General features: G+C 44.0%; 1 protein-coding gene across 2 annotated transcripts in view; it reads left to right on the forward strand.

Annotated features, from left to right (window-relative positions):
• Positions 1–16,403, forward strand: part of HMA1 (heavy metal atpase 1) — a 101,498-nt gene that overhangs the window by 47,530 nt on the left and 37,565 nt on the right. Inside the window, exon 7 of one of the 2 annotated variants that reach the window (XM_088943810.1) lies at positions 406–647. In XM_088943810.1, the coding sequence (XP_088799936.1) occupies positions 406–647 (242 nt within the window). Of the gene's footprint in view, positions 1–405; positions 718–16,403 lie in introns of both variants that reach the window. The other variant, XM_088943811.1, reaches the window with a different exon arrangement.

Below are 16,403 nucleotides of genomic sequence, written 5' to 3' on the forward strand. Positions count from 1 at the left end.
GTTTGGATCAAAATGTAAAAGCTTTAGTCTGGACATTAATTCTGTGGCCACAATTTATTTTTGTAAGCTGATAGCTTTATGCTATATACATATTTTTTTTATGTATATATGATAAGGATAATAGGACATATGCCACAAAAAGCGTAGTCCCATATACAAAAGATATAATACTATATCCGTATGAGTAGATTTTATGTGTATTCCACCAAAGGATTGTTATATCCTTTTCATTAGAGCATAAAGATATTCTGAGCAAGAAATATATGCAATTATGGGAGAGATGACATGATGGCTTGCTTAGTTTTTTGGACTTCATACCTTCCCAAACTTAAGCTAAATTGGATTTCACCTTGAGTCTGTTAGACCTCTCACAATCTTTAACAAACTATTGCCTTCTGTTTGCAGGGAATATTGCTTAAGGGTGGGCAAGTATTAGATGCTCTGGCATCTTGTCACACTGTTGCATTTGATAAAACTGGGACATTGACAACTGGGGAGCTTATGTGCAAAGCAATTGAGCCAATACATGGACATTCAGTAGGAAGGGGTAAATCAGAAGTTGCTTCCTGCTGTATCCCTAATTGTGAAAAAGAAGCTCTTGCTGTAGCTGCTGCCATGGAGAAAGGGACTACCCACCCTATTGGGAGGTATTTATTGTTGAAATTGGATCCTAGCACTTTATATGTATTTATTCAGTACAGTGGTTGCTGGTACCAGGTAAAAATTTACAGAATTTCATTTTTTGGAATTGGTTACCGACACACGAAGCATAATTTATTGGCTAGATTTATTTAAGCTGATAATTTTCAGATTTTTCTCTTATTTAGGACCATTTGTGTTGCTACTTACAACATTAACTTGAGGGTTTGTGAATTTTCATGGTGTGTAAATTGGTATGCCTAGAAATCAGTTATTTTGGTGTGAGAAGGTAATTTGAGTTTGAACTGGTTTTGAGTTGGCAACATTATAATACAGGGCATTAATTGATATATTCCAATTTCTTGTGATATGTCACGATGTATAACAAGGAAGTATGCTTTTATCAATTTCTTGTTTTCTACTATTTGCTACATGTCCATTCATGTGTTTGATTGTTTGTATATGCTTTAGGCATCAACATAAAAAGGATGGCTGGATGGACTGAGATAGGGATCTGATAATCTTTGTTTTTTAAAGTACTACTGCAATGTTGACCGTCTGATGTGGTCCTTTGTTTTGGCAGTTCCATACCTGCAAATTGAAAGAATACCTAAAAGAACTCCACTGATTTTCTTTTACCTAATTCCTTATTTCTATGTAGTATGCCATCACCCAACCATGTGCCAACACAAATGCTTAAAGCAACTGGTGCGCATGTAACAAAATAAAGGTGTAAGAGGATACATAGATCTTCTTCGAGTTCCTTCTGTATCAAAGAAGCACTATGACTGTTTGCAATCCATGATTGTTCAATGAGCATGCCAGGTTTTCATTGCAGGGAGATTTAAATTGGTTTCAATCAATATGAAGGCTTGACGAGAGGATGAAAACTCTGAATGCAAGTTTGGTTGGAAGGTTCGTCGGAGTGGATTTGGAGAAGGAAGTGGTTTCCTGGGCCTCATTTGAATGGGGTAAGGAAAGAGTTTTGGGTGTCGGAAGGCTGAACGGGGGGACTGTTTTTGTTTATGTTTCATGGTAGAAAGGAGGCAGAGTGGGTTCTGGAGTCCGAATGCAAGATGAGTAGGGGCTGTGATTTATGTTTAGGCTGGTGGTTTCCAGTGGTAAGACTTGTACAAGAAGATAATAGAAGGTGGATGTGGATTGGAGTTCTGGGTATCCCCCTGCATGCATGGAGTGTTGAATCCTTCAGAGTGATTGAGGATGCCTGTGGTAAATTCTTGAAAATTGATGAAAGGACTAGGAGATGGGAGAAAATTGACGTGAGAATTCTGGTGGAGGTTGATGAGGTCTCTGCCATTACAAGTTCTTTAGGTCTGGCTTTTGCAGCTGAGAAATATGACCTAAGGATTTTTGTTGAGGGAGAGGACAACACTGTTTTTAGAGCAAGGACCAATAGGAGAGAAGGAAGGAAGGATGAGAAGACTGAGATAGGATTGGAGTTTCAGGATGGTTGCTTTGTTGAAGAGGGGGACGATTGGGGGGGGGACTTAATGGGCAAAGTTGTAATTTCAGGTGGGATCGAGGCTTTAAATGAGAGGCATGTGGATGGAGTTGGTGAGGATAATATAGGAAGGCACAACTTAGAGGGTGGGAGTTTAAGTGAGGCTTTTGAAGGGTCACAGTGCTTGAATGAAATCTTGGGTACTGGAAGTGGGGATCACTTTCTTAGATTGAGGTTTTTGAGGGCCACAGTGTTCGAAATTTCAAATGAGATCTCGGGTATTGGAAGTAGGAACCACTTTCCAAGATTGAGATTTAAGAGTGTTAGCAATGATCTTAGGTGCAATGCAACAAATTAAAGGCACATAGACAAATAGGTGCCAAGGTTAAGGAGAAGGAGAAAGAGAGATTTTTATAGGCTTCGAACTAGCAAGGTGGAGGATTGGGTTTGGGTCGTCATTAAATTTGATAGTTCTGAAATAAAAACTGTGAGCCTAAAGAATGAGGACAGTCGAGTTGATGAGGGGCATTGCCGTCTTGTGTGTGGTGAAGCTAAGTTCAATCTAGGGGAGAAGAGTATTTGAAGATCGAAGAGGGAGCAAACAAGCTTAATCGGCTAAAAGGTAAGTTTATTTCTTTCGGTTCTTTTGTGGTTGAGATCCATGCTGATCCATCTCAAGTGGGGTGGCTGGTTTTATTTGACTAGGAAGCTGCTAGGTTTGAGGGAGACAAGGGAGGAAAGAAGGCTAGGTTTTTGCAAACTGCAAACCCATGTTCGAATTAGATGAACCACCAAATCAAGTAACTATGGTCTAGCCAGCCATTTCATAGTTCTATTCTCAGTCAAGGATCCACTAGGTAAAATGGTATTCAATCAAACAACATCTTCATCCCTATTGTAGTGTGAGGAAAGGGTTTTTTCTTCTATTCCTTTGCCAATAGGAAGCTCACAGGGCTTTGTGGAGGCAACAAGGTGGAGGAAAGCCCTGAAAGGGAGGCTAAGGACTTTATGTTTGAAGAAATAAGAATCAAATGGTGTCATAGCTTGAAGATAAGGGAGCTGAAGAAAGGTAAAGTTCTGGTGGAAGGCTTGGAGATAGTTGAATGGCTGAAGGAGTTTTTGCAAGAAGCAACAACAAAAGGAAAGCAGACATGCTGGAAGGAAAATAACACAAAGTCTGGAAGGAAATACGTGGTGGAAAGTGATGTAACCGTTTCTGGTCACGTATCAATTTTTTGGCTAAGTACCTCGTCATCTCATCTGCTCCCATGTGGTCAGTGACTCAGAGGCTGAAGTGGAGCTGCCTGGTGGCGAGCTGCCTAGTGGCGAACTGCCTGATGCCGATCTGCATGGTGGTGAGCTACCTGGTGGCGAATTGCCTGGTGCCGAGCTGCCTGGTGGTGAGCTACTTGGTGGCGAACTGCCTGGTGGTGAACTACCTTGATGAGTTGCTTGGAGGTGAGCTACCTTGATGAGCTGCTTGGTGGTGAACTGCCTTGATGGGCTGCCTGGTTGTGAGCTACCTTGGTGAGCTGCCTGGTGGTGAGCTACCTGGTGGGCTGCCTGGAGGTGAGTTACCTTGATGGGCTGTCTGGAGGTGAGCTACCTAGTGGGCTACTTAGCTTTCTGGATGAGCTGCTTGGTGGTGAGCGACCTTGAGGTTGTTAGGTTGGCGCCTGTGTCAAGCCGCCAGCTCGTGCCAGGGCCACGTCGCGCCAGGGCCAGGCTGCCAGCTCGTGCCAAGGCCAAGTTGTGCCAGGGCTAGGTTGCCAGCTCGGGCCAGGGCCAGGTCGCGCCTGTGCTAGGCCGCGCCTGTGCCAGGCTACGCTTGGTGGGACACCATCAACTTAGCGAAGGCAGGTTGTTGTCCGGGTGTCACCTAGTTGTTCTGAGGTGCCAGGCTACATGAGGGTGAGCTGCCTCTAGCGAGCTGCCTAGTTGTCAAGAGGCTGCCAAGTGTCATAATGTCATTGGAGGGCCAAATCCGCCCTCATCATTTGCCCCCCACTCCCGAGCTGAAAGTAATTTGGCGAAGGGAGTAGATTTCTCCTTTTGGTTCGTAAGTCGACGAGCTCGTAAGTGCTGATTCAGTTTCTTAGGCTCTGGGAGCTGCTTGGAAGCGAGCTGCCCGTAAGGTGCTGAGGTCTCTGCCAGTTCGGTACTTTAGCCCTTAGGGTCTGGGAGTGACTTATAGTCCACTCTTGTTGACTTTGTCCATGCCGATGAGGCGGCTCTTGTGCAGTATTGTGGTCCTTAGGCTTTGGGAGCGACTCATGGTCCACTCCAGAACTTTTCCCATGCTGAAGAGGCGACTGAGTCTTTCAGCAATAGTATCGCCCATGCCGTAGAGGCGACTGGGTATTTCAGCAGTATTGGCCCTTAGGCTTTGGGAGCGACTCATGGTCCACTCCTGAACTTTGCCCATGCCGGAGAGGCGAATGGGTCTTTTAGCAGTATTGTGGCCCTTAGGCTTTGGGAGCGACTCGTAGTCCACTCATGAACTTTGCCCATGCCGAAGAGGCGAATGAGTCTTTTAGTAGTATTGTGGCCCTTAGGCTTCGGGGAGCGACTCGTAGTCCACTCCTGAACTTTGCCCATGCCAAAGAGGCGATTGGGTCTTGCTGTAGCGCCGAGGTCTCTGCCTGTGAGGCGTTGGGTTGACCAGGTGCCGAGCTGGATTGATGAGCTTCGTTACTCTTTACAGACCTGCAAGGAACTAAATGTCAGAGGACCCGGGGTGGCTAATCCGGTGAGGTCACTCCAATGGCTAAGTTAGTACTCTCATAGTAGATTGCGAGCTAGAAATCACAATTTGAGAGCTAGAGCTTGCTTACTTGTTTATGAGGCTGGTGCCTTTTCTGTTCGTAAGTTCGCGCCTGGGCCAGATTGCCATGCCGGCAGCCGTGCCAGGTCGCGCCAAGTCGGCGCTCGTGCCAAGTAGCGCCAAGTCGGTGCCCGTGCCAGGTCGCGCCAGGTCGGCGCATGTGCCAGGCTGCCAGGCCGCGCCAGGGCCGCCGAGGGGGTTCCTTAGGGCTATGAAGCGAGAGCTTTAGTTTCTTTGAGTTCATAAAAACGGAAACTACAAAGCGAGAGCTTCAGTTTCTAAAAAGGTGAGGACTTAGCTTTTTGTAGGATGAGAACTGAGCTTTTTGTAGGATGAGAACTGGGCTTTTTGTAGGATGAGAACTGGGCTTTTTGTAGTGTGTTTCCCACAGACAGCGCCAAATGATGTAACCGTTTGTGGTTGTTAGACAGTCTTGTATGCCCTTAGCTTCAATCGGATTTGATGTACTTTTGTTATTTAGTGGAAATAAATTAAAGTGCATGTTTGATTCATGTTGTTTGGTATAATTCTATGTAAGACCCTAAAACTGGACACTTATAGAAACTTGTGTTAGTTTTAAATGTTCACAGCCATTGGATAAGTCTGGGGAGATTTATCCTGCCAAGGCTGATATGGGTGTGCCACCAAGTGTTGGGATGGCTTGTTTCGGCCATCAGGGTAAGACCCAAGGCACATGCAGTATGGGATTGATTGAACCCTTGAACCGGACCAGATTTCCAGTATTGCCCTAGACCTTGGAGACAGATGGGCAAAACTGGAAAGTTACACCTGACCCCTAGACTCGATTATGACACATCACTAGGTGTCGGATCGGGCTGTCTTTGATGTGTCAATCAGTGAGATCCTTAGTGGGGGTCAAAACCTGGACATGTTAGGGCAGTCTGAGAATTCATCTGAGTGAGTGGTCATAGTGACAGGATCAGCCCCTTTGTCGGACAATGGTAATGATCGGTAATGCACTCTCTCTGATGGAAACCAAACTGTCGGCAGTTGATTTCAATCGTTGGAATTTTGTTTTGCAATATATATATATATATATATATATATATATATATATATATATATATATATATATATGTATATGTACGGTTTTAAAAGATTTGCAAAAAGTTTTAATTCCCGGGATCCATGTGAGTAGAGAGTGCGGCACTGTTCCTTGCAGCCGAGAGAGAGGTCTTCTCTTGTTGGGCAGTGCTTGATCGTTAAGGGCTGAGAGGTTAAGTGTAAGACCATTTAGGGTAATACCTGATGGGCTAATCTTGCACCTGCCCACAGTCCCTGGGTTTTTATAAGATGGCTTGGCCCAGGGACCACTTAATATAAGTGTTGGGCCCATAGGGTCCATGTGATGGGCTCAAGGGGGTCACTGAGTCTTTCAGTGAATTCGGCTGGGCCTTGTAATAAAGGCTAGGCGAACCCATGTGGCTGGTGTGTAGATCAATGCTTGGGTCCCATGCCATACAAAGAAGCCCAACTGGGCAGCAGGTTGGAAACTAGTTAAACACTGAACACTTAATGGGCCAAAAGCCCATTTCGAACTGGGCTGATATGATCACCAGTTCATAGGGCGAATCTGAGATTAGTGTTAGTAAAAGGATTGGGTCTTTGACCTTATCCACTCTAAGAGACCAAATTCAAATTAGATTTGAATCTGGTAACCTCCTGATAAGATCAGGAGTTAACTAACTTAATCTGCAGATAGGATTAAGATTAACCTCTATCCAAATACTGATTTGGATTGGGATAACTCCCAAATTATTGGGAGGTTTCTTAATCAAGAAGAAAGAGGAGAAAACCCTAGCAGAAATATCAGATTTCGAACTAGGGGGTTTTGAGTAAGCAAGAAACACATCCTGCAATCTGAGATTTGATCTCTCACAGACTCCAGAGAGAAGAGACAATTCTGCCCTCTTCGTCCCTGGACTTCTCCTCCTTCAGCCGCCGCCACTACTTGTTGGAAGATTGGATCTTTGCAGCAACAGGAAGTCAAGAAAGCAGTTCTTGACAATAGTCTTGCAAGAAAGACACTAGGATTCGGTGTTCAAGGTTTCTAGAGGGTTCTTGTGAAGAATCCAGTGTGTAGGACGCACCCTGCTGGTTCCGTTCCATCCACAGCTGTGTCATCTTCAGCAGGAGCGGATCTTGGTCACTTCTTTGGGCGTGAACACCAACTTTGGGAGATATTATTTCTCCGGATCAGGCATAATCCTTCTTGTTTCCTTTTGGTTCAGATTTGGTTTGTTTATGGTTCAAGTATGATCCTTGAATAATGTATTCTAAATTTAGGGAATATGATTCCTAGTTGGAAGAATGTAGGAAATTTTTTTGAAATTCGCCCCCCATTCCGCACCTATCTTGGCGTCCATGAGATGGATCCTACCATTCTTTTAGTGGTCACATATCAATTTTTTAGCCAAGTACCTTGTCATCTCGTCTGCTCCCATGTGGTTGGTGACTCAAAGGCTGAAGTGGAGCTCCCTGGTGGCGAGCTACCTAGTGGCAAACTGCCTGATGCCGAGCTGCCTGGTGGTGAGCTGCCTGGTGGCGAACTGCCTGGTGCCGAGCTGCCTGGTGGTGAGCTGCCTGTAGTGAGCTGCCTAGTTGTCAAGAGGCTGTACTTAGTTGTCAAGAGGCTGCCAGGTGTCATAATGTCATTGGAGGGCCAAATCCGCCCTCATCAGAAAGTAAACAGAATGCAAAAGGTTTATTCATCTCTCTCATAGTTTTTTGACAGAGGAAGGAAACAAATGGTCTGTTTCCCGGAAAAATAGTCAAGGATGGAGAGGTGTGACTGAGATTTTGACCAGTTTTCTAGTTCGAAGGAACCAAGAAATGATGAAGATGGTTGAAACTGCAGAAGTAGTGGAGGGAGTACTTGTTGGAAACTCACCATCGATGGAGGAAATGACTCAACCAGGACTTATTAGCCATGGCAAACAGAAACAGCAATCCGATACTGAATGCAAATTTCAGTAGAGATCACTGGAACAATATGTTAGTGGTTGAAGCTAAAAATCAGATTAAGGATTGGAGGAAGATGGCAGATTTGTTGATTAGTAAGCTGGAATGAGGAAGACATTTATTCTAACCCCTTTTGACAGTACGAAGGCAGTGCTTGATCCTCTTCAAAACATGGTGGAAGTTGAGGCTTTAAGCATTCAAGAGGACAAGGAGTCCTTTACTTTGTATAGATGGTTCCCTTCATCAAATTCGAAACCTTTTGCCATTGAAGATGGAGTGACTGTCAGGGTGATTGGGTTGCCTTTCCACCTGTGGAAATATGATGTTGCAGTCTCCATTGCATTGTTATGTGGAGCTCGTTTGGTGGGGGAGTTCTGAGGAGATTTAAGATCTTCTGCTCTACTGTTAAATGGAGTTAAACCAGAAGAGATACCTAGGAAGATTACTATTCAGGTTGAAGGACTGTCTTTACAGGTTTGGTTAGCTTCCTCCATTGAAGCTTCTCTGTGGTTAGAGGCCAGACAGGAAGAAGATGTACAGGTGGAAGAACAGGCCCTGCACAGCTGTCTAGGATTGGAGATTCAAAAGAAGATGGAAAGTTTTACTAAAATAGGCAAGCCAAACTTCGACTATTCAAAAGATTTGGGCATTAAGGAAGGTCAAATACGTGGGCTACAAGGCAAGGGACTGACAGCAAAAAGATCTTTTGCCCAGGTGTTAGTTTCTGGAGCCAAAAATTCAAAAAAGTTACAACTGTCATTTCCAAAAAGAGAAACCAGTCGGGCCAAGGACTTTGAACCGGTTTGTAAGAAGGTTGAGCCGTTGGGTCAAGCTGAAAGGGGTGGTTCTTTAAAAACTCACGTGGCTGAACAGTTAAGTGGGGCTGGACTTAACAATTCGTGTGGGCCTTCTCAAACAGGAAATGGACCAGCAGAATTTGGCCCATGTTTTAAGTTGTCGCATGAGGTTTTAAAACAGTAGAAGATCAAGACTGTAATCAGTCTTGAATCCAAGGTTTACAAAACAGAAGAAGAATGAGAGAAAGGAGAGAGAATAGAAGAGAAACAGCAGAACACAAGTGGTTGAAAGGAAGGACAGATCCTAACTGATCTGCTGCCGCCACTTTCTTATTATTTATAGGTTATGTTTAGTACATAATGGAAAGGACACATCTGCCCTTAGTACTTACATAATAAATAAAGTAAATAAAAGCTGAAACAAATAACAACTGAATTAACAAACTGACTCAAACTGACACTACTATAACTGAAACAAATAACTACACATGCTGTCCTACGAACACAGTGGGGACTACTGCAGTGGGGCCCACATCAATGTTCTCTACAGTCCCCCTCAAGTTGGGAGTAAATATCTATCATTCCCAACTTGGATAGGTCTATCTCTAACTTCTTCCTTGGTACAGCCTTGGTGAGGATATCCGCGAGCTGCATATTAGATGTGATGTACGGAAGACACACTTCTTGTGATGTGACCCTTTCTTGCACAAAATGTCGATCAACTTCTATATGTTTAGTTCTGTCATGCTGCACTGGGTTGTGGGCTATGTTAATAGCTGCCTGATTATCACAATACAGCATTAAGGGCTTTTCATAGTCAATACCCAACTCTTCAAGTAGTGACCTCAGCCATAAGATTTCAGCCACTCCATTAGCCATTGACCTGTATTCTGCTTCAGCACTGGAGCGGGAAACAACACTCTGCTTCTTACTCCTCCAAGAGACAAGGTTACCTCCCACAAGGGCACAATATCTAGAGGTGGACCTTCTGTCATCAACACTCCCAGCCCAATCGGCATCTGTATAGACTTCCACCCTCATGTGATTATTGTTCTTGAGCAGTATACCTCTACCCGGGCATCTCTTCAAGTATGCTAATATTCTCTCTACTGCAAGAAGATGAGAAGTTCTAGGGGAGTGCATGTACTGGCTAACAACACTAACTGCATAGCTGATATCCGACCGAGTGAGGCAGAGATATAGGAGCTTTCCAACCAACCGTTGGAACATAACTTTGTCTTCAAGAGGCTCCTCGCCCTCTGCACTAATCTTGTGATTTTGTTCGATGGGTGTATCAGCCGGCTTAACACCCAACTTTCCAGTTTCCGCCAACAGATCTAGAACATATTTTCTCTGAGAGATAAAAATCCCCTGCTTGGATCTAGCAACCTCAATACCCAAAAAGTACCGTAGTGCACCAAGATCTTTCACCTCAAACTCTTGATGAAGGAGCTGTTTGAGGGACTCAATCTCATGACTATCATTTCCTGTCACCACAATATCATCAACATATACTGCAAGTAGTGTCAGAGAGGACTCCATCCTCTTGATGAGTAGTGTATGATCTGACTGGGCCTGTACATAACCAAACTTTCCAAGGGCTAATCTGAACCTATCAAACCAGGCTCTAGGTGACTGATTCAAACCATACAATGCCTTGTTCAGTCAGCAAACCTTCTTACCTGTCTCTGTATCATAGAATCCAGGAGGCAACTGCATGTAAACCTCTTCCTGTAAGTCTCCATTCAGAAAGGCATTTTTAACATCCATCTGAAACAGGGGCCAAGAATGATTTGCTGCAAGGGATAACAGAACTCGGATGGTGGTCATCTTGGCTACTGGGGCAAAGGTCTCCAAGTAGTCTATATCATAAGTCTGAGTGAACCCCTTTGCAACCAGCCGGGCTTTGTACCTTTCAATAGAGCCATCAACATTATGCTTCATAGTGAACACCCATCTGCATCCCACCGGTTTCTTTCCTTTTGGTGGGTCAACCAGTGCCCAAGTATTATTCTTCAACAGGGCATCCATTTCGACTTGCATTGCATCTTTCCATTCTGGAACTGATAAGGCTTCTTGCGCTGTTCTTGGAATAGGGACATCGGCAATGGAAGTGAGATAGGACCGGTAAGATGGAGACAGACGATCATAGGATAAGAACTGTGAGATGCTGTGAGCTGTAGAAGTGGTGCAATGTCGTTTCCCTTTGCGAATGGCAATAGGGAGATCAAGGTCATCCACAAAAGAGGAAGTGGCAACAGTGAGAGGTATCTCAGTAGGCTTTGGATATGGAGCCGCAGAAGGAACTGGAGCTGGCCGGGACTGCCGATGACTAGGATCAACCTGCCTGCATCACCTGTGATAGACTCTCAACTCCGGTTCCCTCGGACCACCCTCACCACTACAGCCTTCATTATCCAATGGAATAGGTAAAGGAACAGCCCCACTTCTACCAGCCCCACTTCCACTCTCACTGCTCTCCCCCTGAGGAGAAACCCTAGGATAATAGGGTGTCTCCTCAAAGAAGGTGACATCCATGGAGACAAACCGTTTCCTTGAAACCGGATCATAGCAGTAATAATCCTTTTGAGTTTGTGCATAACCAAGGAAAATGCATTTGGAGGCCTTAGGTTCAAACTTGGAATGATGAGGCCCGAGAAGCTGAACGTGCAAATGCAGATGTGGCAGGAGTTGATGGTGACTGAGATGGCTGAGCTGAACTCCCAACTTCCTTTTCCAACTGTATGAGGGCAGCCCGAACAACAACTAAAGTCTCTAGGGATGTGCCTGATGAGGATGCTGAATCAGTGTTCACGGCCACATGAGCATTACCCTTCTTATTTCTTAGTTTTACTGGGACCAAGTGAGGATGTAGCTTCCAACAAGTATCTTTTGTGTGCTTGGGTTTCTTGCAATGTTCACATACCAGATCCCGTTTATCCTTCTTTTGGTCCCTTTCTGAGTCACCCCCTGGCTTAGGTTTAATAACTGTCAAGGCTGGGAAAGAGGGCTGAGGCTGCACCATGACTTTCCTCCTGGTCTCTTCACTATGCACCAGGGAGTACGCTTGAGAAAGGGTCACACTATCTCTTGTCAATATTTGTTGTCGCACAATGTCATAATCTGAATTCAAACCAGCCAGAAACTCAAAATACCCTATTTGTCTCGACTTGCTTTCTGTGAGTCTGTGCATCTTTGGGACTCTCCCACTCAAGGGTCTCTAGATGGTCAATCTCATGCCACAAGGATTTCAAGGTAGAGAAGTAGACAAAAACTGGCTTCTCTCATTGTTTAAGGCTGTTCACCTCACACTTCAGTTCATAGGCTCTGGCAACATTAAGGGGTTGGAAATAGGTTTCTTTCACAACATCTTATATCTCTTTGGTTGTCTTTGCCCACAAGTAATTTCGGCTGACATGTGGCTGCATAGAATTATACAGCCATGCCATAACCAAATAGTTCTCTTGAACCCACTTGGTGTATGTTGGGTCCTCCTTGGAAGGTTCTTTCACATCTCCCAAGAGGTAACCCAGTTTTCCCCTTCCTCCAATAGCCATCATGGCTGATTGAGCCCACTCCAAATAATTTGACCCATCAAATCTCATAGTTGTAATCTGAAACCCGGTTTCAGATACACTACCATAACTGTGGTTTCCAAAACTACTTTCTCCCTGACCCTTAAACTCCATCTTTGATCAAGATTCAGTGGCTACAAACTGTTAGAGCCACTATACCAGAAAACATAGTCAAACAAGCAAGTCTGAAATCTGATCCGAAACCAACACAAATCTGATCTGATATGAAATCTGATCTGATCCGAAATCTGATCTGAAACCAACCGCTTATCACGGTATATGCAAGGAATCAACTCAAATCTGATCTGAAATCAATCGGCATGCATAGTACCAGGCAGCCTGTCAATCTGAGATGCTATTTTCTGAAATTGCTACTGTGGGGCCCACTGCTGCGAGAGCAAAATTAGGGTTTCAACTGTAGGTCTGAAATAAGTGCTCAGCTGCACTCTCCAAGCAGTCCGCACAAGTGGGATTTGTTGTAGGGCAATATGAGACCCCAAAAACTAATCACCTCTGAGAGGGGGGGTTCGGCCCAACAGTCAAACCCTAGAAACAAACTTAAACATAGTTCGGCAAGTCAAACCCTAGAAACAAACTTGAACACAATTCGGCCCCTCCTAGATAGGTCCAACCTATCTCGACTGATTGCAATCTCTGAAACTCAATAAAAAAAAACTTACTTATGTACTTCGGTTTACTATCTTCTAGGGTTACCTGAACCCTAACCTTCGCTACTTCTTCCTGATTACTACCTCTCTGCAAGTCGCGACAAGTCTTCAACTGCTGCGAACCTCTCCTGGTAATCTCCAAGGTTCAGCCACCGAATACTTCTTCAAAACTTCCAGCCCTAGCTAGTCCTCATGTGGTCGGCTGGACTAGACACACATGAGAATCCCTAGATAAGCTCTGATACCAAGTAGAAGATCAAGACTGTAATCAGTCTTGAATCCTAATAGGTTTTAGGTTTACAAAACAGAAGAAGAATGAGAGAAAGGAGAGAGAATAGAAGAGAAATAGGAGAACACAAGTGGTTAAAAGGAGGGAGAGATTCTAACTGATCTGCCGCCGCCACTTTCTTATTATTTATAGGTTATGTTTAGTACATAATGGAAAGGACACATCTGCCCTTAGTACTTACATAATAAATAAAGTAAATAAAAGCTGAAATAAATAACAACTGAATTAACAAACTGACTCAAACTGACACTACTATAACTGAAACAGATAACTACACATGCTGTCCTACGAACACAGTGGGGACCACTGCAGTGGGGCCCACATCAGTGTTCTCTACAAAAACCTCACGTGACTGAGGATGGACTGATGCTAGACAAGTCTATTCATCTAGCATCATCCTCTTTGATCTCCTCTAAGGCTTCAAAGAAGTCGAACCAGAGAACAAGTTCGCTACAGTGGATTCCTTTGAAAAATTTGTCACGACCTTCCAAAGGTCGTCGCAATCCAAGGTCAGTTCGAAGGAGGGACCTGGAAAACCTGGATACAGAGATGTCATCTGAAGCTGAAAGTGACTTTGGTTCAGACACAGACGACACAATCAGTATAGGAAGTGTAAATTTGAAAGATTCAAAGGACTTGTGGGAAGATGAAAGCTTAAACACTGTTATTCTATTCCCAGAGGAAGAAATATGTGTTCTGGAAAGATTGTGGAAAAGGGGAGAAGCGAAATAAGGTGGAAGACAAGGCTGACAAGTTAGAGACTTCAACAACTGATGTGCCACACAAGGATGAAGGGGACTTAGCAGCAGCTTTAAAGGATGATCAGGGTACACCCATTCTTGCAAACAAATGCTTTCCAGAAAACAGGTAGGTAAAGAGTTTCGGCTTGGAGAGGCAGGATTCTTCTTTGAAGGTTTACAAGAAAACATCCAGAAAGGAAACTGTACCAAATTCTCCTCCAGATGTAGGGACTGATAAGGCTTTGATTGAACCAAGTTTATCCCAACAACCAAATCAATCAGAGGGAAAGGAGTTCTGGTCAGAATTCTATTACTGATCTCCCAACACAACCTGTTGATTTTTCCCCTCCTATTAGGCCAGGTATGTTTGTCCATTCAGGTTTTGTTTGGGGTTTTGTGCCTGAAACAGGTATCTTGGCATCACAACTGGAGAGAACAGCCAGAGGTGAAGGAATAGAAGTTGAAGGGGTGAGGTCAGAAACAGAGGGAGAAGTTTCATTGTTAGAAAAAAGACAGGTGGAGGAAGTGGAGAGAATTTGGGAGAAAATCTGTGTTTTGTTGGAGGAATATAAACAGACAGAGGAGTTGTTGGAGGCAACACCAAAAAAACTAGAACCCCTAGAGAGTAACTTGTTGTGAGAAGAAAGGACGGGGTACATCAGTGATGTTAGGAAAAGAAACAATTAACAAAAGCAAAAAGAAAAAGAAAAGGTCCGTGGTGGAAAGATTAATTTCAGACATAGAAGGGGACTTAGAATTTAGTGGAAGAGGGGAGAGGAGGAGGGCTCTAAAGTGAAGGGAAACGGAAGGTGTGGAGGGTATCTTTCTACAATCGAGTTGATGAAGATCATTAGCTGGAATGTGAGGGGTCTAGGAAGTGTGAGAAAAAGGCGGGTGATAAAAGATCTGTTAAAGAAGGAAAGGCCTGACATTGTATTGATACAAGAAACCAAACTAGCTGATCTAGACAGAAAATGGGTTAGAAGTGTGTGGAAAGCAAGAGGTGTGAGTTGGCGCTCAACTCCCTCTTGGGAGCCTCTGGGAGGATAATTACTCTTTGGAGAGAGGATGTGGTAGAACCATTAGAGGAGCTGATAGGTAATTTTTCTGTATCACGAAAGTTCAAGATGGTGGAAGATGGTTTTCATATGGGTGTTAACCAATTTGTATGGGCTGAATAATTATAGAGAGCAGAATGAACTATGGGAAGAACTCCATGGAATTCACGGACTTTGGGAAGGCCCTTGGTGCTTGGGTGGAGATTTCAATGTAATAAGGTTTCTCAATGAGTCAAATAATCCCCAGCAATCTATAACAACTAGCATGAGTATATTCAATGAATTTATCAACAATTGTACTTTGGAGGAGTTCCCTATGCTACAGGCTAGCTTCACTTGGTCCAATTTCCAGGAGAATCCATCTTGTTCAAAGCTGGATAGACATTGAGAAGGCCTATGACTCAGTGGATTGAGATTTTCTATTAGAAGTGCTAAGGAAATGTGGATTTAGGGATAGATAGTGTGGGTGGGTGAGCGGATGCATAACATCTTGCCAATTTTCAGTTCTAGTTAATGGAGGGGTTAAGGACTTCTTCCCAGCATGTAGAGGGCTTAGGCAAGGAGATCCTCTTTCCCCCTTTTTGTTCACACTTGTGGCAGATGTGCTCAGTAGAATGATTTCTAAAGCAGATAGGGAAGGGCTGATAAGAGGTTGGAGGATAGGCAGGAATAATGTCACAGTGACTCATCTTCAGTTTGCTGATGATATCATCATCTTTTGTGAAGGGGGAGGCTTAGGGAGAGTGAGGAACTTAAAAGATCTTATTAAATTCTTTGAGTCCGTTTCAAACCTATCGATTAACTTTGACAAAAGTTGTGTGGTGGGAATCAATTTGGAAGATTGGGAGGTAGAGGCTATAACAGGTTCTCTAGAGTGTTCCATGTCTGATTGGCCTTTAACCTACTTGGGTCTTCTGTTAGGAGGTAACCCAAAAGAAAGTCGGTTTTGGTATCCAATTGTGGAAAAGTTTGAAAAGAGGTTGGCTGCTTGGAAAAAAAGTTACATTTCAATAGGGGGTAGAGTGACCTTGATTAGGGCGACACTTGCTAGTCTTCCAGTTTATTTTCTTTCTGTATTCAAGATACCCTCAAGGGAAGCCAAGAAGCTAGAAAAGGTGATGAGGGATTTCTTGTGGGTACCATGGGAAGAGAAGAAGGATCATTTGATTAGGTGGGAGATAGTCTAGGAGTAAGGAAGAAGAGGGATTAAGATTGGGAAATCTAGTACTTAAGAATGAAGCTCTACTAGGGAAGTGGCTTTGGAGATGGCCATTAGAGAGAGAGAGGTTATGGCACATGGTGGTGAATAGTATTCATGGCTGTTTGCAGAATGGTTGGGATGCCGGGGTATCACTACGGGCGACTCTTG

Source organism: Nelumbo lutea, chromosome 5 (genome assembly GCF_056320005.1).
Source record: "Nelumbo lutea isolate HS-2025 chromosome 5, American lotus-T2T, whole genome shotgun sequence".
NCBI lineage: Eukaryota > Viridiplantae > Streptophyta > Magnoliopsida > Proteales > Nelumbonaceae > Nelumbo > Nelumbo lutea.